The 27187-nt window shown below is 43.5% G+C and overlaps 1 protein-coding gene across 2 annotated transcripts; it reads left to right on the top strand.

Annotated features, from left to right (window-relative positions):
• Nucleotides 1-821: 821 nt before the first annotated feature.
• On the top strand, nt 822-27187 carry cgnb (cingulin b). 2 transcript variants are annotated; one of them, XM_008283853.1, is made up of 21 exons: nt 822-903; nt 5854-6998; nt 7093-7187; nt 7288-7357; nt 12345-12424; nt 12573-12705; nt 12785-12997; nt 14890-15038; nt 16378-16404; nt 16905-17019; nt 17280-17480; nt 17631-17714; nt 18549-18797; nt 18873-19043; nt 21175-21336; nt 21490-21579; nt 21688-21771; nt 21850-21968; nt 22308-22416; nt 24489-24652; nt 26009-27187. In XM_008283853.1, exons 2-21 carry the CDS (start codon nt 5883-5885, stop codon nt 26139-26141), a joined length of 3564 nt encoding a protein of 1187 aa, XP_008282075.1. In that variant the 5' UTR covers nt 822-903; nt 5854-5882; the 3' UTR covers nt 26142-27187. The 2 variants fall into 2 exon arrangements, with proteins under 2 accessions (XP_008282075.1, XP_008282076.1); XM_008283854.1 differs by lacking the exon at nt 16378-16404.

Genomic DNA, 27187 nt, shown 5'->3' with positions numbered 1-27187 from the left:
TATATATATATATATATATATATATAATGATGCCAAACTACGGAACAGATAAACTAAAGTAGTGAAATCCTTTAAAACCATCAACACATTAATGCAGCAGTAACCAACAATAGGCCTGTGTTTTATTTTGAAATATTCGTACTTTAAATATATTTTGATGCCAGTACTTTTGCTTAATCAGGTATTTTATTCACAGCAGAATATTTATACTTTTACTTTAGTGCTAGATCTGAGTACTTTATCCACTGCTGGACTTGACTAATCTTTGCTTCAATGGTTTTATCTGCTTCTCCTGACCTTGTGTCGTCATTGATGATGATGATGATGATAATAGAAATATTAGCCTTTCTAGACAAAGTGCATATTAAACCAAAGAGGATAAATCAAAGCTGACAAAGAACCAACTTTATGAAAAACTACAAATATCCACAATACAAATCATTTTTAAAAAGACAAGAAGACCAACAGACTCAAAATATGTAAATAAATCATTTAAATGAACTTTTTTTATTTATTTATTTATTTTTATTAAGTGCAATAAAATAACTCAATAGGAAACCTTACAATGTTTTGCAAACATTTCCAAACACGTTGATCAGTGGTTCCCATTAGAAGCTGCTCTCCCCTATTGACCTCTCTGGAGATGAAACTGAGCCCGCAGCAGGCGCCGCCTCCCGGGGAGCCTCCCACCAATGGAGTCGGTGCTGAGGCGGGACGAGGACTCTCCGACGTGCAGGCAACAGGTTGCTCCGGTGGCGGAGAGGAGGGAGGGGGGGAGAATTTACGGATGTCCTCACTTCATTGAGGAACATCTTCTCATCCCATCGGCGCCGAACGGTTCTGCTGCTGCTGCTGGTGCTGGACGGACACATGCTGGACCTCTGATCCGGATCATCTCTGCAGGTACAATAAGTAGACATCGTGAGTGGGAGTGTTTACACAGCTGTTCCCTGCACATTTGTGGGATTTTGGTGCGTAGAAGTGGGTGAAAGTAGCGCTGTGAAAGCTGGCGTATCGAGGCGACGCACCGCATTTGGATACGCGGAGATGGACACCTGTGGCTCTGTGGTTGGCTTCAACCGCCGCCTTCTCGGGCTTTTCCTGCTAATATGAGAGGAAGAAGCCTCTTTTTTTGGTTGTTGTTGTTGTTTTCAAAGCCTTGGATGCGGCTCTCGGTGTGTGTGTGTGTGCGTGTGCGCGCGTGTATAATTGGATCTGACTGCGCTGCGTAAAGAGGATATGAGAGGTTATTATAGCAGCTTCAAATAGGATGGCAGGCAGGTGCGCTGCTGCTGCTTGTTTGTCTTGTTGCTCCGGATCGTGGTCCCAGAAGGCTTCCCGGTAAACACACCGGTGTGGTTTCGACGCGCACCGATACTGGCTGACCGGATAGGTGGGTGTGACGCCATTAATCCCGACCGGAGCAGACAGGTGCGTAAAGGGGAGATTCGGGTGCTTTCTCCAACCTAAAGCAGCGCTGTTTTTACGCACAAGTGTTTTTCTTTAAATTCTTAGTGAGACAAACAGGCTTTGTGTTCCATACATATAAAGTCAGTCTTGTTGTCCCCTCACATCTTTGTCAGCATTATATTTCCAGCTAATAACTCACTAGCTCTTGGTGTTCAAGGAGTCCCCTCATTTTGTTTAAAATTCTTAATAAATTGCTCCAGAAATAGTCCCTCATAACAGACCCCTGAATTAAAATCTGCGCTTGAGGCCACACTTGAAGCTCACTTTGGGTAAACGTGTGTCTATTTAATGAGGGACGTGTTGTTGCTATTTTAAACAAGAGAACCTGCCCCTGCTTCAACCACAACACTGACGACTGGCTTAGTTTGGTTTAGAAGGTGTGGTTTTTTTATGCTGCAGAAAATTTACTGCTTCGGGTATCATAAAGGGCTCAGTAATCCATTCTGATTCATTTGCTTTTGGGTGGCGTGTACTCCTGGTGGTTTTACTGACATTCTCTTCTGTGTTTACAAGCAAATTGTTTATAAAACCTAATAAAAGTTGTTAATTAAGGCACAGGTACACTTACACATGGTTTAGGGCTGTAACTAATGATTGTTTTCATTATTTATTAATGCGTTTATGTTCTGTTTATCAAGTAAAATGTCAGAAAAAAAACATTTTCATATGTCTGATGTCAAATATGTCTACACATTGAAAAAGCAATAGATTCCCCATCAGAGAAGAGTGAACCAGTTATTATTTAGAAATTTAACTTGAAGAAAACAGTTTCCTGTTACTCCACTTTTCACTGCTTTATCATCTAACTAAGGGTTTAATTTGCTGCAAAAACAGCTTTTCATCATCGACTAATCCGTCAGTTGCTTTTCTCAGTTGATCGATTAGTTGTTTGATATGTAAAATGTCAGAAAATGGTGAAAAGTGTCGACCAGTGTTGTCCATGACCCAAAAATATTCAGTTTACTGTCAAAAAGAATGAAAGAAAGCTGAAGATATTGTTATCTAAGGAGCTGGAATCAGAGAAATGTGACTTTTTTGTTCATAAATAATCATTAAAATCAAAATATTTGCTGTTTAATGTCATATTTGACAAATTGCTGTAGCTGTACTTGTAGGGTTTCCTATGCAATACAGATATGGGATCACAGATTTCAACCACATCACTGTATCAAAGCAGTTCATCCTCTTGTTCAGATACCTTCGGGCGAGAGAAACTGTGAGAGAAAGTTTAAGATCAGACATTGCAGTAAGAAGCACGAGGAGGGTGCAGGAACAGTGGAAGAGGAGAAGTGGCTGCTGGGTAAGAAGAACTGGACCAGCGATGGCTGATGGGCCAGTTTGGTGACATTCCTGTTTCTATTGACACAGCCATTCCTCGTGACAAGCGACACGGTGGAGGTGAACCAGTTGTCATTAAACAGCGCTCAGCTACCGGCCGCTGCACCACAACTGAGCCTTTGTTAAAAATCAGTATTTACCCAAGGAACATATTTACACCTGGGAGCCTCCGATGTGAGCAGCAGCAGCTTCACAACGCGGACACAGACGTGGCATTGTCTTCAAACCAGCACAGATTTGCAAACACAACTCAGGCCGTTTTTAACCTTCAGACGTTGTTTTTTTATGTGGAACATGTTCTGCAAACCTGGTGTCATGCTAGGACGGGAGAATTAATTTCTTTCGCGCTGTATTTTTGGTCTCCGGTTTGTCGTCTTTTAATTAGTCTCTTCACTTTCTATTTACTGCCTATGTGGACAGTTTTCTGCATGTGCAGGCTTTACAGTCGATGCTGCCCTAGTTCTCGGTTTCCTCTTAATCTGTCCTTATTATACAAATGCAAACCACGCGCAATGCTGAAAGGGAACGTCTGGAATCCTAAGAATGTTTTTAGGAAACACAAAGTCTGACTTTGATCCACTAATCTAACCTCAGTGCTGGTGGAGGTGCTGCACGTTACTCTGTAACCACCAGCCAGTTACACTTTAATTCTAACGAGAGTCACTCCGTGAGAATAAACAGCTGAAGCAGTATCGAGTTGAAGGACGATGCTGAGCTCTGTGAACGAAACTCCACATTAAGAGAGCTGAAACACCAAAACCCACGTATGCTAGAGGAGAAAAAATTTGCTTTTATATGATAATGTGACCGAAGCATGATTTCTCACCACTTGCAGAGATACTAAAAGGAGCGATGCTTGTTAGATCAGCTACTACCAGATGGGGAATTCACAGCAGGTGTGTTTGTGTGCGCACTCTTGCATATATGTGTGTGTGTGTGCATGCTTGACGTGGTGTGTGTGAGTGAGTCTGCAGAGCTCAAAGTAAACAGTCTACGCCTGAGTGGCTCTACTCTGAAGTTTGGTGGCTGGGGAGACTGGCAGCAGCAGAGAGGGAGCGAGGGGAGGCCCATTCCTGACATAGCCCCTAGTGTTTAATGCTCCACAGAGCCTGGACAAAGGGAGGAGTATCCACCAAGCTCATTTTCAGAGCATAGAAGAAGGACATGCTTATATTAATGACTGCGACTAGCGATTGGTTTCATTGCAGATCAATGTGTCGTTTTTTTTTATGTATAAAATGTCCAGAAATGATGATGACATCCTCATTAGTGATACCTTCATTACGATACCTGCTGAAATAAAGCGATGCTGAAACGATACCACAGCAAAAGCAAGAAAAGCAATGGAATAACAGAGTCGACTACACAGAACTTAAAATGCGTCTTTCTTCACAGTAGAAAGAGTTTTATCCCAGAACATGGAGCACGTTACTGCATCTGTAGATTAATCCTTGTAGTTCTCAATACAATTGCATTAAAACCCCCTGCCTAATATCGTGTAGGTTCTCTTCGTGTTGCCAAAGCAGCTCTGCCTCTTGCACACAACACTTCTAGCAGTGTCCTGTGGTGTTTGGCATGAGGGATGTTAGCCAGGGAAGCTTTTGGGTTGCAGGATGGAGACATTGGTGCATCTGATGGATACTTTGGAGGCCTTGTCAATGCCTTGGGCTCTTGATCATGTTCCTCAAGCCATTCCTAAGCAGTGTAGCTGGGAGGAGCTGTGCTTGGTCTGTGGGAATGTTTAAGTGGGAGGTACATGTTGAAGTAACAGCCAAATGAATGCCAGAACATTGCATCGCCTCAAGAGAATCAAAGCTATTTACTTCAATTGTCAGTAGTTTAAATGTTGTGGCTGATCAAACGTGAGGCTGTGGTGGTGTTCTTTAGCATATGTGCTGAACACCTTTGGCCGTCGAAGTCACAAAGTCACCTTGGACATTGACAGTTTCATACCAAACAAGTAGCCACGAAAATAGAAAACATTTCCAGATTACATGACAATGAATCTATTGTCATGCGTTCCCCAGCAACTTAGTATTGTACTTGTGCAAAGCTGCGACACGTAACAGACAAACTTTATTAAAGCAGGCAAGCAGCAGAGGCTGAGACACCCTTACCTGCCGTACCAGTATGGTTCAAGCTTTAAAAATGCTGCATCCTACATTTTCCATTAAGCCACACATCCTTTTGTTAGACTCTCTCTACCTGGTAAACACTTAAAAAAAAAAGAAAACCCTGCATGTCCTCGTTTTGTAACGCCACATTTCTTTTTATGCATTATTAATCTCCAGACTGAGGTAACCCCGATGACATCATCATGACTACTTTCTCTGATTTTAGAAAGCTCCTCCAGCAGCACAGAACACATTACATAAGTCTGTGTGGAATGTGTAAAATTGGTGGAATACCCCTTTAAACGCAGCATTATAGGTTACATTTCCAGTAACCTACAAGTGCAAATACTCTATCTACCAATGACACCCCAACGTTAAAGTCAAAAATACACTTAAATGCTGCGTCACCCTCCATCCAGCTGTTTGAATACATACAAATTCCCATTGTTCTTTGCTGTAACTTGGCTTTTTAAAACATAATGGCTGGATTAGTGCATGTCCGTGTAAATAAGAAGCAACAAAGTGATCTTTTAGGTGCGAGGCATCTCATTCTCAACCACTCCCGCTGGGTTTTTCCTTCCTTCCGTCCACACCCTCCTGAAAAAAGTAGGCCTCAACCTGTACAAAGAGGCTCTCAGTGCCCCAGTGGCATATTTGGCATGACATGAATACAATACATTCTGGCTGGGAAGAAACTGAACCTGGTGAGCAGCGAGAGAAGATGACAGGTTCATCAAGATATACCAGGAATCTGATATGTCATGATGACTCCACCTGAGAAGAAGCAGGAGGTTTATACAGTAAACAAGAGAGAAAAGCAAAGAGAACTGAATCTTCTGCACATCTAGCGTGCGACTTGAATGTACTGAGTGCTTTTGTAACTCGTTTCACTGAATCACCTGCTTTGCATCTCTGCTGTTTTCCTCCACAGGCTGCTCACACAGAAACCAGGAAGTGAACATGAGCAGTCTCTCCACCGACAGGAAGCCACCCGTGGATTATGGCGTCCAGATCCGCTTCATCAAAGACCTCCACGACACCGGTGGCGGTTATCCTGATAAATCCAAAGGGAGCACCAGTGCGACGACTCCTTCCAACAAATATGGCGTCGCCGTGCGGGTTCAGGGGATCTCTGGACAGCCGTACGTGGTTCTGAAAGATGGCGAGAAAGGCGACTCATATGGAGTTCAGCTGAACACTCCCACCACCAGCTCGGGGCCTCCTTCGCCGTACACCACCCCCAAAGTTAACAAAGAACCAGCAGAGTTCACCAACCCCTACGGCCCTGCTGTGAACACGTCACGCTCCCCTGTTTCTCCGGCGGAGGACGAGGATGGGGAGATTTTCGGGAGCCCTCTCAAAAGACCTCCTGGGGACGGTCAAGCAGGGACACAGGGGGAGGAGGAAGGTGGAGCAAGACAAGCAGAGAGGCCGAAAGCTGCACCCCAACCCAAAGCAGCAGTCGGCGAAACTGAGAAAAACAGAGATCGGACTAGTGAGGAGGAGTACAACGAAGCAGGATTGAAACCTGTCAAATTAAACGCAGCGGGACCCAGAGCGGTTAAGCAAACTGCCTCTGGTTTCTCTGGCTCTTTGGGGAGGTACAACGGGAAGAAACCGAGCCCAGATTCCCCTGCACAGCCATTCCCCAATCCTCCGGCGTCAACTGCCGAGGAGCCTGCACCAGCCATCGACACCAACTCCCTGGCTCCCATTAACAAGCTCATCAGTAAGTTCAACAGCGCCGCGCCGGGTAGCGCGCCGCAGACCAGAGGCCGCCCTGGAGCAAGGCAGCGACTCAAGTTCGACGAGCGCAGGAGGTCCAGAAGTCTGGACGCTCGAAAAGAGCCAGAAAACTCCCTCCCCGCTCCCATTTCTCCCACTCTGAATCCCTACGCCGCTCCGTTGTCTGCCTCCTCCAGTTTATTGATGTCGTCTGCTCCGGCAAGCGGTAACCTGGGAAAGAGCCCTGCATCTGTTGCCAAGGTGACGGCACTCGAGGCCCCCAAAGCGAGCTACAAGTCACCAGAGAAGTTTGTTGCCAAGGACACCCCTCCAGCTGTGGCAAAAAAGCCTGTAAGTACCAGCGACGAGGACCGATGAGCTATTTCCAGGTATGAAGTTGCTTCTTTGTTTTGTGTCTGTTTTCTTACCTTGTTAATCTTTGAAGGAGATTCTGCCAAGGAGCCAAAGCACAGACATCACGAGAGTCTCGAGTCAAGAGGCCCAATTCAACCAGTCTGTTTACAATACCTTCAAAGCTGAGTGAGTAAGAGTGAAAAAAAGCTTGACTATTATATAGTTAAGAGTCACAGTTAAGTGGAGACAGTTTTTTCCCCTGATTTAATTTTCGTTTTCTCATCAGCACCAGTGAGAGTGAAGGGTCCATCATAAGGAAAGTCAACCACAGCTATGAGACAAGCAGCAGTTTAAAGGTACGTTTTCTGTAAATCTGAGGTCTCTTTACATGCATGTATACATACTGAGTTCTTCTTATTGATTAGAAAAAACAGCATTAAACAAACCTTGTAATTTATGCGTAACAGAACCAGAAACCAGCACAGACGTTTATTTTCAGCCTTGGGAGCAGTATGGATAAAGGTCAAAGGTCAGGTTACTGGCTTTTTTTGTAGCTTTTAACCATATCTCACTGTGTTTCCCTCAGGTTTCCTACATACCGTTGTGGTTAATCCTAACTAATGTTGCCACACATTTGCAGCAAAGGTCAGATGTTCACATGCAGATTAGATTTATTGCAAAGTTGCAGTGGATGACTGGCTAACAGTTGTTATATCCTCTTTATTCTTCAGAGTCTATCCCTCCTAACTCTGAACAATAACCATATATGCTCACACTCACACCTACAGCCAATATAAAATGTCGATTTAACAGATTAATTGTGTGAGAAAGAAGCTCTCATTAATACCAGAAAGCTGCTGAAAGTTTGCTGTCAGTGGCAGACACTGGCAAAGTTGTGGTAACATATTCTTGAAAACTAATTTCTTGGCTGCAGTTCAACCAAAAATTTGCAGATATGCTTTTGTATCAGCAAGTTGGTGTTTCATATCTAAATAGCACACTGCAAATATGGTGGTTTTACTCATGGGTGAAGGCGTGAACGGTGTTGTTGAAAGGTCAGAAAACCATGAGACTGTTTGGTCACACAATAAAAACTTAGAAACTGCTGAAACCTGTTGATTAATTTGAATTAATAGTCAAGTTTAAGGCTTTGAGTTGAATTTTGGTGGTGTGTTTTTAGCACTTTTGCCTTACATTGACATCATGGGTTTACTATATTGCAAGGAATAGTTTCACATTTTGGAAAATATGCTTAATCACTGTCAGAGCTAAACAAAAACACTGCTACCCCTATTTTCTCTGTTTGGTAAATACCATGCTCCAAATAGCAGATAGCTATCTAGCTTAGCATGAAGAGCGTAAACATGGGGAATGAGCTGGCCAGGCTCTGTACAAAGGTGGTGAAGTCCAGTCGTCACCTTAGAGTTCAATGTGTGTCGTTTGTAACTTGACCGTGTAGACACAGTTGGCTTGTAGCCATTGGGCTAGCATGTTTATAAAGAGCTAAGCTAACTAGCTGCTAGTTGTAGCTTCATAGTTATCACAGAGATGTAACAGCGGTATCATACTTCTCATGCTGAACTGTAACAACTTATAAAAAGTAGAATTAGCACTAAAACTAAACCATTTAATGCATTTATTTGGTAATCGCTGTAAATCTGATTAGCTACTGTGGTGTGTGGGTTCAGCCTGTTGGTCAACGGGTGTCATTTTCCCATTAGAGCAGCAATGAAGCTAACAGATGGCTGGCGGTCCGTCCTTCTTACTGAGGATATGAAGTTTCTGTTCATTTAGTCCCCGAGGATCCTCTCTTAGCAGGCCAAAAAACATGAACACGAAGGAGCACGCGGATTATTCCTCTATTTGCTCCTTTGTCCTCCTGCGACACCTCATTGAAAGAGATTGTGCCACAGTTATGAGAACACTCACGACGCCTTCCTTTTAAATTTGCATGCTTTTGCATAAATCTACATACAGAAGTTATTCCTCTGTGTCCTTACCTTCTCATATTACATGCACTTGATTATGTATGATGATCCCTTGTTATGTACTTCTGTCTGTGTTTGTGACCGGGTGCCTGTGAATTATTTGCCCGTCTTGTCTCTTGGCAACGCTGCACCTGCAGAGGAAGGCTCAGTGTGTTTGAGGGCGCCGTCATTGAGAGGCATCAATAATTGAGTTGGAGTGGAACCCTGCACCAGCTGGGGGTTGGCTCGCCGGATGGGACAGATCTTTTCTCAGACGGGTCTTGTTTTGTACAAAACCTCCCTTGTCATGACCACACTGTCCACTTTAATACATTTAGCGGCTTATTTCTTTACCAGCAGTCATCTCCGGCTCTTTAGAAGCACTATTACATAAAGAATCGACATCCTCGGGCCGCGGGGATGAAAAAGTTTACGCTGTTTTTCGCCTGAGGCTGTTTCTTCTCCAGCTCTGCCTCCAAACCAAAGTGTTACTTTTGTCTGTGTAAAAGCAAAACATAAGTTCAGAGCAGAGTCGGATGTTGTGCACCAAAGGGCTCCTCCAGAGGCTGCTTTTGGGTTTATTTGTAATTCAGCCACTGTCCAGATTAGTATACTGACAGATTCTTTGCCTTTTACTTCAGAGTCACACTCCTGCAGCGCCACTGATGTGTGCGGCTCCCTCTAAGTGCTCTGATTGGTTCACTGCGGTGTTACCAGTTAATGTGTGTCACAGGGAGAGTGATGGAGTCGTGCGCTGATGGCCTGTTTGTGGGCTGCTTAACTGAGGATCAGATGTGTGTGTTGGGTTACCTGAGTCTAACATAGCTGATGCACTGTAGGTGTGTTTGTGTGGAGACTTGACACACTGGCTGTTGTTCAGAGCAACAAAAGAAAATGTTTGCATGTTGTGACCTGTTCAACCAAAGACTGACGATTATATTTCATCTGAAGTTCCTCTCTGGTCATTGATTTAACACCCAACACTCCTCTCTGTGTATCAAAAAATAGCACAATTGTTGCTAGAAGTAGAGGGAACTCAAGAGGTGTCTCATGTCGGTATGACACAGTTAAAATCCATCCATCCATCCATCCATTATCTATACACCGCTTAATCCTCAACTAGAGTCGCGGGGGGCTGGAACCTATCACAGCCGACTTTGGGCGAAGGCAGGGGACACCCTGGACAGGTCGCCAGTCCATCGCAGGGCCCAGTTAAAATCCCATAAATTATATCAAAACAAGAAAAACAACAGTTGAATTTCTTTGATTATTTATTTTCCAAAACTTGAAAAGAAAAAAAAATGGAATCAGTACACACAATATGTTTCCAAGTGCCTACAGGTGTTACCAGTACTGGTTAAAATAAATAAATAAATAAATAAAATGAGGACTACATCCTACAGAGTATTTTAATTAGATTTTAAATGTGTTCATACTCATCTCCTCTCAGCTCTGTGTAAACACTGCCTGCAGTTCAGCCCAATTCAACTAGAAAGTTTTTCTTGTCATGTGACGTTTTTTTTTCTTTTGGTTAATCTGATTAGTGTAAATGATTTTGACTAATATTTAAATAAGCTATGTAGAATGAAATGATTTGGATGAAACATCACGATTTTCATCGAACGGCACATCACAGATGAGTAGTTCAAGGACATTCAGGAAGCTGAAAATCCGATGATTCTCTCTGTTTTTACATTGAGTGGCTCTGACACAGAGTGTGACTTTGGTGGACAGCCACAGCCATGGCAGTGACAGCTTATTTTGATCATAACATGTTTCCTACCGTATAAAAAAACAGCATACGGACATGTGAACAAGGTTAAAAAGCAAAAAAAACTGAACAGTTTTCCTGGTTCTGGTAGCAGAAGTCTCATTCACTAGATAAATGTGAGACTCTTGTGGTTGAGGGAGCAGTACATAAAATCAGAAGCTGTTAGAAACTACACATCTGTAAAGACTCTCAGGGCACATTTCACCAAGAACAATCCAACCACCGAGCTTAAAACCTAAGCAAAACTAGCTAGCAAAGCTGAAATAATGAAAACGGGTCACCAAGCCATAACTAAGGTCTTTATAATTGTATTTTTGCAGACTAATAGAGTATCTTTACATGCTGTAATGTTAGAATAAAACACATTTGACTTCAAATGAGATATTACAGTGAGGTTACGAGCTGAGTTTTCTGTAGGAGAGAATATTTTATTATATTTAATTCTAGAAAGTTTGGGCTTTATAAGTTTTCAGATCTTTACATAAACAGAAAATCGGCTATGACACACTAAAGGATGTGGAAAAACTCAGAAACCGTATTAAGGGCTCTTTAAGTTACTCTGAGGATGTAAAGTTTGAAATCAGAATACAAAACACTAGTGTCTGGTGTTTTTTCGTCCACGTAGCAGCTCTGTGCATCTTCGGGGCCTGAGGAGGTTAAATTATCCAGTAATTCATGCAAAAAAATATATCAAAGGTTTGAAGAAAGGCTCTACTATTCTTTCAACCATCTCATCACGCTTTACATTTGTCTACTGCTGGATAACCTCTGGACAAGAGCTTATCAGACGTGCAGGATCAGCTGTGACTTCTAATTCAGCTGCTCATACTGCTGATGTGTTTAATATGGACATAGAGTCTGTTTTACTGTTGATACACATCAGGACACAGCTGACGCAATTCACACAAAGTGCTCAAATGAGCCTGTGCTTTATTCCCAGTTATGTTATCTTCTGTTAATTATCTCTTTGTGAGGACAGAGAGAAGCTGAAAATGTCCCAGAACGGGATTATCTGCAAACTGTCCTGCGGGGGGACGAGAAGAAAGTGAAACAAATCTGTACAAAATATATCTTCGCAATCCATCGCTGATAAGTAAGAGAAAATGTGAGGTCCCTGGAGGAGCAGAACCGTCCGTGATCCTCGCTTTGTCTCGCTTTCCTGCGTCTGTGTGTGCGTCCCTGTAATGAGTGTGTAGGAGGATGAGAGAGGTTTCATGGGCAGGCTGCTGCTTATAGCCTCCTTTTCAATGAGACGGAGCCTCTCCGAACAGCCGAGTGGATGTGGGCGACGAGCTTCTCCGGCTCTGCTCCCCTGCAGCCTGTCAGAAAAGAGATGTTTGTGCGGGGAGATCGTCTTTTCTGACGACGTCTGAGTGCACAGGCAGAGCTTGTTTTCCCAAAGATTTTTTGACTGTCAGAAACTAGGGCAAAGAATCCATGGCAGGCTCCTTCTTTTTTTTTTTCTTCTTCTTCTTTTACAGTTTAAGATAATACAGAGCGCATAATGCATTTGCAAGGTCGACAGTGGCAACACTTCCAGTCTTTGTCCTCCTTCTCTGTGTCTCATGCTTTGTCTGTCTGTGTGTGTGTTTGTATTTTGTGCAGAAAGGAGGAAAGTTGAGCCTTGAGGAACTTGAGGAGCAGCTCAAACGCTGCATGAAAGACCTGAAGCAGGCGCATGATGAGTAAGGAGGCCTGTGTGTGGCTTTGCATCTACAGTGTGTGCACTTTACAGTTACGGCTCCTGTGGCCTATTTGGATCATTTGTCCTGATTTGGCTGGTCTGGTACCGACAGCTGTGTTGCAGTGTTGATAATGTGTGTTTGTGTGCAGACTGGCCGAGGAGCGAATGGCCCGAGAAGGTGCAGAGTCTCGTCTGCGGCTGCAGGAAGATCAGCTGGCCGGGCTTCAGGAAGAGTTGAGGATGGTTTCGGAAAACTCCCCTCACTCGGACTCGCTGCAGGCGGTACGAACGCTGCACAGTTACACAAACACCGTCACGCCTCCACCTGCAATCCATTCATCTCTTTCATTCACCTCTGCAGGACGTGATGACTCTGCGGGCTCAGCTGGCCGAGGCCACCTTGTTGCGTCAGCGCCAAGAGGACGTGCTCCACCAGCGGGAGCGCGAACTGACGGCGCTGAAGGGGGCGCTGAAGGAGGAGGTGGAGTGTCACGACCGGGAGATGGAGGCTCTGAGGGAGCAGTACAGCCAGGACGTGGAGAACCTGAGGACGACCATGGAGCAGGTCACACAGGTGGAATATCTCCTCTAACATCATGCAGCATCAAAAAACACAACAAAAATAAATTGCAATGATTTGTTTGCAGCTGCCAGTATTTGAGCGTTCAGGCTTATCAATCAATGAAGTGCCATGCCATTCAGCCATCATTTCTCTCCATCTAATCTGATCTTCTGCTTTCTGAATCGCTCGTTCCATGTGTAGCCACGATGACAGTCAGTCTATCATTTTCATTTCAGGCTCATATCATTAGCAAAAATAATTAAAAACAGAGATAAAAGGAATACAAACTGTGCAGCTGAGACGAATCATGAGGGATGTTTTTTGCTGTCTCCTCCAAAAGGGCATTGATGGCGCACAACCAGAATACTGAGCAGTGGAAGTGAAAGAAAAGTTGTCACTAAAGCAGCAGAAAAGCACTGGAGTCGCTCTGCATGATTATCAGCTTCCAAACTGCTTCTGTAACCAACGACATGGTTTTAGTTGTCCAGTTCCTCTGTGATTGTGTTCCAGTGTTTCTGGCTGGACGTGGCTTTAGTTTGGCTCCGTGAAGCTAAAAATGTTGGTGTAGCGACTCTTCTGTCATTAAACCAACATGAATGAGTGAAGACAAGACACTAGTAAATGCTGCTTTAACAGAATTGTTTCAGCATTTCTTTATGTTTTACTGCAAATCTCATAAAGTCGTATATCTTTCTCAACACTGTGGTCAAATGGACAATATCATGACAAGTGTTCCGCTTCTCTTTCTTCCCACTTGTTATTAAAAACAGGAAACTGTTCAGGTTTTCTTTTTGAGATTAACTATTCATATCTTAATTTCCTGCACGATGTTGCGTCAGTGTCACATTAAGAGCCGAGAGAATACATGATAGTTAATCAGCAAGGATTTCTAACTTCACAGAAAAAGCTGCAGTGCAACAGTGAATATTTCTCAGTTTCCAATCACTGAAAGGATTTTTGTTGTTGTTGTTGTTGTTGTTTCATCGTCAGGCACAAACGCACTCCTCAAATAGAAACAGTCCGATTCAGAACCTCTCTTTGTTCAGGTGCAGAAGGAAAACAGTCAGGCTTGCGTCCTGCATCGGCGATTAAGGCGATATTAGCTCGTGCTTTGATGCCGCGTCTGCCTATTAAACATGCAGGCTTTGTCTTGTCATTCCGTTTTATGTGTCAGTATTCAGTCAGTGTTCAAACTACGAGTCAGGGTTTCACAAAGTCAGGCTAAGCCCAGTGTGCAGAGTTAGGAAAAAGAGAATAGCGCTACTTGTGATCACAATGCCAAACTTTTTCCCGTCGAATTTCTCATCGTGAAGTTTCTGTTTCTACCGGTGGACTATTTTTGGAGCGCTTTAGGATGCGGTGTAGAGGAAAATTTGACGAATATATGTATATACAGGAATAGCTCATCAGGCAGAAAGAGTACCAGCGGTGTCAGGAAAGAAAGCGTAACGTGCAGCCTGAGAGGAGGAAGAAGCAGACGGGCTGCCAGTCGCTTTTGATGAGGTGATTTATTTGGCGCGAGGAAGATTAAAGTAGTCGGATTACTGTTCTCAACGACTGTACCCTGCTTTATCTTGTTTATTTGATATTTTAGGATGTTGTTTCTCGTGTAGAGGTGTTTTTTTTTTTTTTTTAGAGGTGGATTGCTGATTAAGGCATCTGGTTGAAAGATCTCTTCCTTTTTCGATCCCTTGGGCTTGAACATTTGCCCAAAATAAAAAAAGAAACTGAACTTAAAAGAAGATGTGATGGATTTGGGTGTGTGAGCTCCTTTTTTTTTTTTTTGAACTGCTGCGATTTCACATGTCATAATAATGAGGAGGCTAATTGAATATGAGGAATAAACACATTTTACACACTGTAGCTGTGGAACTAATTTTGTGTGTGTGTTTCCGTGCGATCAGTCCCAGGAGCAGATCGAGGAGGAGAGGCAGAGGGTGAACGCCTCCATGTTGACGCTGGAGGAAGAGCTGGAGAGCTGCAGAGATCAGGAGGAGCAGTGGAAGACGGAGCTGGAGGCCACCACGCAGGAGCTGCACAGCACCAGAGAGGAGTCAGTATCTGTAAATTCTCTCTGTTTCAACATATGGAAATACATGGCAGGTCAACAAACATCAACACAGGCACATTTCTGGGAATGCTATGTCAGCATTAAAGCATTTTACATCTTGCCTTTTTGCAGAAGGATGCACATTTGTGGCTTTTTGTTTTTTTTTATAGAAATGCTCCTTACAACAGGAGCCTCTCTAGTTAGCATTGTAATGTACTTTTTCAGTATCTTCAAAGACCGCAAATGTCGATAAATCAGTGTTTATTCTAAAGATAGACATCAACTAGGAGCCTAAATCAATCCGCTGTAACACTAAAACCAGCTCCCTAATGCTGTCCTTGTACAGCTCTGACTCCGTAAAGCAAAATCTCTGAAGGTCAAAGAGAAGGAGGAGGCCTTGTCTGATGAAGGAATCAGGTTTTCTTGTGTCGTTTACCTGGAGAGAACATGGACACACAATGAGAAGAAGGCAGGAGACAATGTGATGCTATGGGACCACATACGTGCCTTCATGGCGGTGATCTTCCAAGATTACCTGCAGTGGCCTCTTTCAGGAGGATGTCGCTCACTGCCACACTGTAAACATTGTTCAGAAATGTTTTGAGGAATATGGGAGATCAAGATCAAGATGTTGACTCAGGCTCCAGATTCCCCAAATCTCAATCCGATCGGACATCCGTGGGATCCATTCATCCATTAGCTATACCTGCTTTGTTCTGTAGAGGGGGGGTTGGAGCCTGGACAGGTCACTAGGCCACCACAAGGCTAAAACAAAGAGACAGAAAGCCTCTCAATCACACCTACAGCCAAGTTAGAATCACCAATTAGCCTGGACTGTGGGAGGAAGCTGAAGGAAGTCCGATCCAACTTCCAGAAGTTGTGACAGATTCACACAACAAACAGTGTTCAATTAAAGTCGTGTCCTCAGGTGATCAGTGCAGACTTCCGCCTGTCCTTTATTCACGGTAACATACAGAATATAAAGATAGTGACGATCATCTGGCCTCTGATTGGCTCCTGGACACCTCCAGAGGTCTGTGGAGTTCACGCTTGGATGAGTCGGAGCTGTTCTGGCAGCCTGAGGAGGACCTGCTCAATACCAGGCAGCTGGTTTTAATGTTGTGGCCGTTCGATATCTCTCAGCCTTGGTCAAGCATCAAACACACTCTGTCTCATTTGATATTTTCACTGTCGGGAGAATCAGTTCAAAGCACCTAAAGCGCTCACTGAAAACTTTAGAATGTGCTGTAAGATCTGTCTTTGGCCCAGTCCTGTAATATCAGATTCCTCCTGAGTTATTTTTAATGCATGCACTCTTTGGCTTGACTTTTTCACTCGGCAGGAACGGGAAGCGCTCCGGCAGTCGAACGTGAGAGAGAAACACTAGTCTGGCTGTGTTTTGATTTGAGTAGATTTAGCCTGATGGGATCTGAAATTTACCTGTGAAGCTCCTGTCAGGGTGGATTTAGTATCTAATGATGTCTGTTTTGATCGTTAGATCAGCGAAACCCTCACTAACAGAAATCTAGTGACGATTAATCCAATGGAATCAGATTGTGTTCACTTGTTTAAAAACAGCTTTCTTGATTCCCCCCCATGACAAATCATAATTATTATTTTAAATCATCCATCTTTCCTGATGAATTTTTTCTTTGATCTTAAACAAATCCTTTATGCTGTCATGGCTTAGAGCAGCAGCTTCACTCCTTTGTGCTTTTGTTTGTTGCTGCTGTGTTTGGGTTTGTAGCATCTCCTGGCTTCATGTCTGTGTGCACATGTGTATTTCTTGCTGCCTTCTAGTGTGTTTGCATGTCTGTAGCGTGACTTTTCCCCGCCGTGTCTTCTCTAACGTCCGCTTTCTCTCCACAGGTTGCAAAAGTCTCGCTTGGAGAAGGAGGAATTTGAGGGCACGCTGAAGGATCTTCAGGATTCGCTGCTCGCCATGAAGAAACAAACGCCTGACGATAACCGCTCCTCAGCAGAGGTGATTCACATGTCGGTCACGAGGCAGAACAAAGATTAAGCTCGCTGTGTGGGTGAAGCGCCTTTGTTTTAACAGTATGTTTTTTTAAATCTGTCAGAGCAGCGCAATGTTTTCTGAGTCCGGATCATTTTTTTTTCTTTGATTTTTATTCAACACCCTTAACACTGGCGCGCCCCCGTACTCCTCGTATTAACACGCCGTTGTGCACCCCGGCGCATTCCTCTCGCTCACATTATTCATCTCCCATCGCTTATCCCAAGGAGCTTCAGCGTTGCCATGACGACCTGAAGCGGGCTCGCGCCGATCTGGACAAACAAAAGGGCGAGCTGGACGAGAAGAGCGAGGCGCTCCAGGCCCTGAGGAGGGCGAGCGGGGAGAAGGAGGCCGAGCTGCGGTCCGAGATCGGCCGGCTGAAGGAGCAGTCACAGAAAGACAAGGCCGAGCTGGAGAAGGCGAAGGAGGTGAAAACAAGTGGCTTTGATGAGTTCTAGAAGATGAAAGGAACACCTCTTGCATGAATTGATGTACAAAGCACATGAGACCAGTGTTAACAAAGTGCAGAAAAAGTGCAGCATAATGAGTAAATAAATCTTTCCCATTCCTCCCTACAGTCATCAGGAAAGTCTGTGGTGGACGGCACCAACCTGGAGCTGCAGGAAACGAACGCTCGTCTCAGAGAGAGGCTGGCCCGCATGGTACTGCACCAAGAAGAGAAAAAAAAACAACTCAGCAGCTGCACACACACACATGCACACAAAATTATGTAAATACACATACTGTACCAGAACAAAGGAAGCGTCCTCCCACACAGGCTCTATTTTCAACCGAGAGATGTTTAGCAAATTGCATCCAGAGAAAAAAAACTCAAAAAAACATGCAAGCTCAGAAAAATAATCCCTGCAAGATAAATTTAAATAAGATTGTGCTGCACGTGGATTGAAACGGCTGTTTATAAAGGATACAGATGGAGTTAATATGCAGCAGTTGTGGTCATGAAGGTTCAAGTATAAGGCAGAAAGCAAAGTACAAACGCTTTTCATGAAATACTGGATAAATAAAGTCGTCCTTTAATGTGTTCATACCCTTCCATTAAAGAAAAGGCAAAATTCACAACAGTCACTCAAATAACTAGAAACTGAAAAAAGTAATAATAAATAAAAATTTACTAAATTATAATTTTGTGAAATGAGACGTTGCTTTTGAATTGTGGTTGAAAAGAAAAATAATTTTAAAAAAGACAAATGAGAGCACTTTTGGGCAGAGGGTTGTTCAACAAAATATTAGTTTACGGGTCCCATCATGCTTGTTTTTTTATATATATTTCTGTTGAACCACAATTCAAAAGCAATGTCATGATTTTTATTACATTTTTATTTCTTATTATTTTTGTCAATTTCAACTTATTTCAGTGGTTTTTTTCCTTCTTTAATGGGAGGGTGTGAATACATTTGAGGTACAAGCGGATTTGCACCTTAAAAATTAGCTGCCGTACGCCCATGTGTATTATTCGACATCCTTCCATTCTCCAGACGAGGCTTCACTCCCGGAGCTCGGAGGTCGATGAGGCGGTGGAGGCTCTGGAGGACGAGAACCGCTCCTTGAAGACTCAGCTGGAGGAGGCCAAGAGAGGAGCCACCCGGCTGGGCAAGGAGAGGGACGAGCTGAGCCGGCGGCTGGAGGAGAGGGACCTGGAGAGGGAGGCGCTGAGGAGGGGCAAGAGCGACCTGGAGGAGCAGAAGAGGCTGCTGGACCGAGCCCTGGAGAAGATCAACAAGGAGGTGAGAGGGAGTGTTAGCTGGAGGTCAGATGAGGTCACTGGTCTGCTGTTGTCCTGACTTCTGTTTGGCTCTCAGATGGAGATGATGATGGGAGACTCCCGTCAGTCGGTGTCCGCCCTGCAGACGCAGCTGGACGACTACAGGGAGCGTTCGAGGAAGGACCTGCTGGAGGCGCAGCGCAGCAGCAAGGACAGACTGGCTGAGCTGCAGAGGGCTCAGAGCAACCTGAAGGCTCAGCAGGAGGAGGTGAGCGACAACGGGCTGAAAGGTGAAATGGGAACGGCGATAATGAGGGAAGGGAAGCAGCGTGGAAACTACTGGAACATTCTGATGATTACGACTGAACAATTAACTTATTTCTCCTTGTCCTTTAAAGCATTTTGAGCCTCTGAAGCCCAAAATTCTGGGTGTTTTTTTTGCTCCCGTCACATGTTTACTCACTGTGGGCTTGTTCTTTCCCTAAAAGTCCTGCACATCTATGGAAACAGCACAACCATGGTTAGAAGTACAGAGAACTCAAACATGTCTTTAGTGCATTAAAACCAATTTTTAACCTCATAAATCTTTTTTTTTTTAAAAAAGAAAAGTTGAATTTCTTTGAATATTTCTTATGATGAAAATTAGGGGAAAAAAGGTAGAATCAACATGATCAACATTTTTCCAAGTTCCCACATGTGTTACCAATAATGAGGGAAAAGTAGAGGCTCTACAGACTATAGATATTTCACTGGTTAGATTTGTAATGTGCTTCCTTTCTTGTCTCGTCAAACACAGCCTGCACTTCAGCCAGAAGTCTTTCTTTGTCACATCATCGTAGGTTGCAGCTGAGGTACTAATGGTTGTGTCTGATTTATTTTTTGCACGTGTAGAATAAAGTGATTTTAATGACATATTAGGATTTTAAGATTGGATTTGGTTGTTTTTTTTTTGTGAGAAAACAGCACGTCAAAGATGAGTAAGACAGTCAGAATGTGCCAAATCCAATAGTTCTGTCTGTTTTAACAGTTCCTGGCTGCTGTATGGGGTGATTTTGGCAATTTTGTAAAGACAAGATGCCTTTTAAACATGCAGGATTTGGAGTTCAGAGAGTAAAAGCACTTAAAAAGTTTTTTTTCTGTTTGTTTGTTTTTTTGTTTTTACCATTTTTGCTCCTTGGGCACTTGGGGTTAGATTAAGAATCTCCTCTGCAAAAGTGTCCTGGTCATGACAGGCAGCAGCAGGTTACAGACGAGATTTACATAACGATCTTCACAGCATCATAAAATGATAAAAACAATGTAATCGGTGCCAGTAATCATGAATTGTGAGTCAGTCATAGCATTTGCATCCAGCAGTGTCACGTAAAGGTGCTGTGAACTTATTTAGTCACATCAGCTCTTTGAAATCGAGGCAGTTTTGCAACCGATTCTGAGCAAAGTGGGCAGCGTGATTAAACGCCCTGTTTCTCAAGTCGGTACAGGTTCAGGGACCAGAGAGCAGGAATAAGTCCTGTCAGCAAATACAACAGAGTCTGGTACTTTCCTGACATATAAAGACACGAAGGTAGCAAAGACATGCTAATGACCGAGTGTACAAGGATGAGCAACGCAGACCATCGAAGAATTTAAGATTTAGAATAAATAGTGCAAGTCTCTGGTCATGACTGAAATATCTCAACAACAATAGGTTGGATTACTTCATTTAAGGTTTTTAGAGAATGAACTGTAATGACTCTGATGATTGTCCGACTTTAGCGCCATCATCAGGTGAAGCTTTTAATTTGTCCAATACTTTGCTTTATGAATAAATACCTGCAAAGTAAAATGACATTTCCATCAACCTCAGCTACACTTTGCTGTCACATGTTAGTATGCTAACACACCAAACGGAGATGGTGTCACTGACATAAGCATTGTAACCACGTTTTTTTTTTAGTTTTGCTAATTTTGTGTTTTTTATTGGTGCAACCAGCTGGAAATCAAACCCGGAACTCTTTTTGCTCTGAGCATTGGCGTCCATGCGGTCTGCACATAGGCGCTAATGTGCAGCCATCGAGTCGCCCCATCACTGTAGCTGCTTAACATAATGTTAACATTGTCACTGATGGTTTGCATACTATACATATGGATGTTCACATTCGTCTCAAGGAGGGACTGTGGATACATGAGATGCTAACATGGCTCACAAATATAAAAAACTGGAAGCAAAAACTTTGCCAAGACGTAAAAGTTGTTGAAACTTTAAATAGAAATATGGAAAAGCGTATTTCACATGCTGAGAAAGTACATGCACAGTTCTAAAAATAAATAAAAAAAGAGCACATATGCCCTTTAAAGTATAAGCTACTGCAAGATTAGGGGGTTTCCACAAATAACACCAGCTTGCATCCCTTTTCCAGGTTTCCCGTCTGAAGAAGGAGCTGCTGGTGTGCAGCGAAGAGAGAGACAGCGCCCAGCTGGAGCGAGACCTCCTCAACAACCGGCTCAAGCACTTGGAGAGCGAGTTGGAATCGGAGAAGAGCACCCACACGGACCGCGGCCGGGAGATCAGAGGCCTGGAGGTGAGGCTGCGAGGTCAGAGGTCACGACCCGCAGAATCTAAAGATGGCTGGGAGTAAATCAGGCGCACAATGACGTGTCAGCAAAGATGGTGACAAGCGGCGACGGCGGTGAGGCATCAAATGGACATATGTTGTCTGTGTGTGTGTTCACAGGATAAAATTAAATCGCTGGAGATCGAGCTGGATGAGGAGCGGAGCAGCGTGGAGCTCCTGAACGATCGCATCAGCCGAAGCAGAGATCAGGTGCAGACATTTGAATGCACATGCAAATAAGCGAGAAGCACTTCTTTGTCATGATGCATCTGAAAAGTCTACGTCGGCTGCCTTCTCATCCTTACGTTCTCCTCTCAGGTGGACCAGCTTCGCTCAGAGCTGATGCAGGAGCGTTCGGCGAGACACGACCTGGAAATGGACAAGAGCGCGCTGGAGAGACAGGTACGAACACGATCGCACGGATATTTATACCAGCTTTATGCAAATTCTGCGGTTCGTTGATGTCACGCGTGCTTGCAGGTGAAGGAGTTGAAGTCCCGCGTGGCCGACATGGAGGGACAGCCTCGGCCTTCAGCTGGAATCAGCCTGCTGGAAAACAAGATCCAGGAGATGGAGGAGAGACTACGCAGCGAAGAAAGGCACGACTGAACCCACGGCATGCCACAAATAATACCCTCCAATACATGGGGATTCCTACTTTTTGTCTTAATGAGTCTAAGTAACTGCACAATATCAGTAAATATATTAAATTTACTAAAAAGCTTAGTTGTCATTAAGCAGCACTTGGCAAGCATTTTACATCCACAACAATCCTGCATCTACTTTACTTTACTCACTACGAACAACAACAAAGAACCCAGTAATTCAAACAGTACCTACTTAAATACCAAAAGAAGCCATGTGCCATTTTACAGTCCAAAAACTATAAAGCTAACTGTGTCTAATTGCTCTTATATGTCTGATTTTTATCCATGCAGAGAGAAGGCCAGCATCCAGGGAGCTCAGAGACGAATGGAGAGAAAACTGAAAGAGCTAAACGCCACCTTAGACCAGGAGAGGAGCCAACATGTTGAGCAGAGAGATCAGGTAAATATGTCATGGCTGGATATCAAACTGGGTCAAACCTTATGAAGGAAAGCAACTCTTAATGTGTTTCCAGTGCATGTGAAGATGGAGCAAATGGCTAGTTAGCTTAGCACAACAATGGAGAACAACGGATGTGGCTTTTCTAAACAGCTCATAACTGGTTGTAAATTGAATCTAGATCAGTTTAGATTTTGTGGCACATTTTACGACAGCCAAAGTCGATTGAAGTGCTGTAGAGGTTATAAAACAACAGAATGATGTGCAGGAAAGCAAGCCAGAACAAGATTTTTTTTTTAAAAAAAACAATGTGCAGGATCAATTTGTTAAACTGAATAAATTGAATATAAATTACAAAAAAAAGACACAGCAGGAAAACAACTTGTAAACTAGAATTCTAAAATAAAATATTCAGACCACTAAGAGTTCCCAAAAGTCATTGAAAATGTGTACATTTTGAGATTTTTCTCAAATAACTGGAACATTTGATTGAAAGAGGCTCGACGAAGGCGTCTTATTTAAAAGCCTCGATGGTGGAAAACAGTTGAAAGCAGCTGTTGGATGTCAGAGACCTGGAGGCAGAGAAGTCCTGAAATACATCCAGGTGTCAACACATGCATGGCGGCATAAACAAGCAGACAAGAACCCGAAAATAAACTTTAACATGTAGCTGGTGCAGAAATGTTTTAAATTCTCTGGTGCCAGTTGGAAGTCTGTACGACACCGTATGTCATCTGTATACGTCAGGTTCTCTGTGGAGCAAACAGCTATAATACAGAATGCTAATCAGTGAGTTATTTAGGTGCTGGTGTGTGAATCTTATTGCCTTCAGACACAGCCAGACAAACTGTTTTCGATCTAAGCTAACTTAAAAAGCTGCCTGGCTCTGGTTTGATATTTACCTGATGTGTGAGTGTTGTCAATATTATTCTCCAAGGCTCAAAAATAAGTTTATTCTTTAAATGTTGCACTAATTTTTTAATCAGGGCTCAACTGACTGATCTTGGCCCAATTATCAGATCTAATATTCAGCATTTTTCCAATTATTAGTGCCTTTTACAATGTTTTCCTGGTTCCTAATTAGATTGATTAAATTACAAATGGGATGCTTTGACTCTTTTTCTGTAGTCGCCAATCTGAAAAGTTCTCTTTTGATTAAACAAATGGGACATAAATAAATACAGGCATGCTAATTAGGTTTTTTTGTTGTTGTTGTTATTTTTTAACTTGACACCGAGACTTTCATTATTCCTGCAAATGTCAGCTGATTCCTAATATCATTCATCAGACTGATAGTCGTCATTTTCACTCGTGATTATTTCACCAATTGATCATTTTTGTTGTTGTTTGTTGTCGTTCAGATGTCTGAAAATGGTGAATAACGTCAGTGGGTGTTTCCCAAAGTCCAAGATGATTTGTTTACAAATGTCAGTTAGTATCAGACTTCTTGATTAATATTCGGTTATTTATTTGCTTTATTTCAGACATACCACAGTGTCATAGAGGCAACAGAGAAAATAAAACATGCAAAAACAAAACCAATCCAGAACCTTAAATAATGTCTGAAAGCGTGTAGTTTGCTCTGTACCTCCTTAGAAACCCCAGAAACACATCTCCTGTTTTGGTATCGGCGCTAAAGAGAACACAGCGGCTGAGCGCTACCTTTAATGCTAATCGTGTGAGATTTTCTGCTCCGGTCTTGTGTTAAATACATTTCTGTAGCAGCCTCATGTTTCCAGACTCTGCCTTTGTAGCTGCTCGATGCAACTTTAATAGTGCAGTGAGGATTATCTGTACTGTAGATAAACTGCTGTTCAATCATTAACGTAGTCAAACAGTAGCTAATTGCTTCTTTACATGAGACTAATCTCATCTGTGCTCCTCCTGACCCAGAACGCTCCCTGACCTCCCCCCCCGTCCCTCCCTATCATCTTTCTGCCGCCATAGCGTTCGTAGCAGCTCCCCTACGAACCCGCCAAACCGATGCCTTTAACCTCCCCCCCACCTCCTCACCTGTCTGCCCCCGTGACCTCCTCTGTTCCCCCTCTAACCCCCTTCCTCTCCCCCGTCTGCAGCTGACTCTGCGGGTGAAGGCCTTGAAGCGGCAGGTGGACGAGAGCGAGGGCGAGGTGGAGCGTCTGGAGGGGGTCCGCCGGAAGGTTCTCAGGGACCTGGAGGAGCAGCAGGAGCTGCAGGAGGCGATGAGGGCCAAAGTCACGGCGCTGGAGGCCGAGCTCAAGTAGGGTTCAAATCCCAAAGCCATAAAATGATTTTAGAAGTCATAAAAGACAGACGTGGGTCATTCTGCCTCGATTCACCGAATGCCCCTCGACTCAACATCTTCATTTTGACAGATGTTTTTTTAAAGTGGTGAATATTGATTGAGTCACTACGTGTAAAATCCGGGGTCAAAGGCAACATTATTTGATTTTAAGTTAAAAATTCTTCAAGAGGGGTGGGTTCGTGTTGATTTTTGCGTTGTTTACTTCGCTCCCATCTCTTTAGCATGGACGACATTGCTCATGGTACCACTTTTCATAAAATTATTTAGACGAACATGATGAACATGACCCGATTAGGAAGCCCGGGATCTTTCTGCGTGGAGTCTCCATGTTCTCCCCGTGCAGCGTGGGTTCTCTCCGGGTTCTCCGGCTTCCTCCCACAGTCCAGAAGCATGTTGAGGTTAATTGGTGATTGTAAATTGTCCGTAGGTGTGAATGTGAGTGTGCTTGGTTGTCTGTCTCGAAGTGTAGCCCTGTGATAGACTGGTGACCTGTCCAGGTGAACCTGCCTTCACCCTGAGTCAGCTGGGATAGACTCCAGCCCCCCACCACCCTAGTGAGGATTAAGTGGTGTAGAGATAATGGATGGATTTTTCTTTTAGCCCTGTAACAATATTTTAGAACTCCTCCAGTTGGAACCACTGTTGGAGTGATTTCATCCATCATACCTGCTCCATGCATGTTCAAATATTGGCCATAAATCCAAAAAAAAACATTTTTTCTCTTAAAGTATACCTCATGACTGGAACCATGCTCAACATTTTTAAAGTTTCTATTGGTGCCAATCACAGGAAGGGGAAAAAATTGGAGAAAAAAAAGGGTGAAAAATAAAGGTCTTATGGTTGGTAGAATATAGGAATGGAGAAAAAGACACATTTTTTGACCAAATTTGCACCATCATATAACTGGTTCGTATCATTCTGTTAAAGCAGGATCGTACCATTACAAACTATATATAAATATCAGTGGGCTTACAGAATATCAGGACTCCAGCTACTTTAATTCTCAAGTTATGGCTTTTCAAACATCGCTCCACAGAAAATGGTGCAAAAATCAGCATGACTTCACCTTCTTTCAGAATTTTAACCCAAAAACTAACCTTTGACCCCAGATTGTACACAACTCAGTCAATATACACCACTTTAGAAGAAAACTAGTGAAGGTGGTCAGGCGTGGGGCATCCGGTGAACCGAGGCTACGTCAGCACCATCCATACACTAGGTGGCACTCTGCAGTAACTAGCCGGACACTGGCTGAGCTGTAATGTAATGAAGCTATGAAGGAGTTGATGGAGTTTCTCCGTCTCCTGTCAGGCGGAAGTCGCAGCAGTCGCACCGCACGGCCCTGGGCTCGTCCACGCTGAGCTCCGAGGAAGAGGACGGCTTCTACGACGCCAACATCACCTCCATCCTCAACGAGAGCCACCTGCAGACCACCAACTGCTAGAAGATTTACACAAAAAAACACCTTTTTATGTTTTCAAACGGAGGCACTTGGGGCATCCGGGCCTCGGCTGCTGCGCCCTACTAACTCGCCTCGGTTGGTTTTTATTTTTAGCGCGGCGGTCCAACGGAGACAGGTTGTCAGGATAATTAGACTTGGAGCCTTCAGCTGTGATCACTACTGTCATGTTTTCTTCAGATCTTTCTCTGTCATGTCGAAAGAGAACCGGGTTTAACTTAGTGTGCTTTATGTTTTCCAAAATTTTTTTCTGTGTGTATTTACCGTGGCATGGTTCAGGTCATACGGTGGATTTGCAGCTTCAGATCACCTCCAAACCAAAAAAAAAAACAAAACACGTTTTCTTACAGTTTCGTACCTGCCTGTGCATGATAACTAACATCCGTCAGTGTTGTTTGCAGCTACGAGTGTTTCTTTGTGGTGTAATATGTTTTTTTAACCTTTTAAATGTGACGATTGCCGTACGGGCTGCTTAAACTGAGCCTATATTTTTTACACTGTATTACCTGTGCAGACCTTTTACTCGAGACAATCAGACGTAGTGACACTGTGTACCCTCAGAGACCAACTTATCACGTGGTTTAATATATCGGGATGTGTTAAGCTTGATTCTCGCGCATGTCTTCACTGAAATGCCTTAAAAAAACAACTTTATTCTCATGTCGTAGCTGCATGTGTTGCGTTTGAAAGCTGCTGCTGCTGCTGTAATGATTTAAATAGTGTTTCATGAGCTTGCCCGCGCTTGCGTCTTCCTCCGTACATTCCTATTGGAAGGATCATTAGCTTAGATTTGTTCCACATTTCTTCTCGTTGCATCGAGCTGTTCTATTATATCCTCTCCTAATGACATTTTTGATGGTGTTGTTGCATTTTTAACATGCCACTTTTAAACTTGCGAGGATGCTGTTGAATTTGAAGCGCGTTTACAAAGCTGCTGGTAGACGGAGCTTTGTAAGCCTCACGCGAAACTTTGACAGACATTTTAAGCAGATTTTGGACCCTGTGTACAATAAAAAGATGGAATATTGTTA

This window comes from Stegastes partitus, unplaced genomic scaffold (assembly GCF_000690725.1).
Source record: "Stegastes partitus isolate 25-593 unplaced genomic scaffold, Stegastes_partitus-1.0.2 Scaffold329, whole genome shotgun sequence".
In the NCBI taxonomy this organism is placed as follows: Eukaryota; Metazoa; Chordata; class Actinopteri; family Pomacentridae; genus Stegastes; species Stegastes partitus.
The sequence above is the reverse complement of the archived record's forward strand: the minus strand, read 5'-3'. Positions and strand labels throughout refer to the sequence as shown.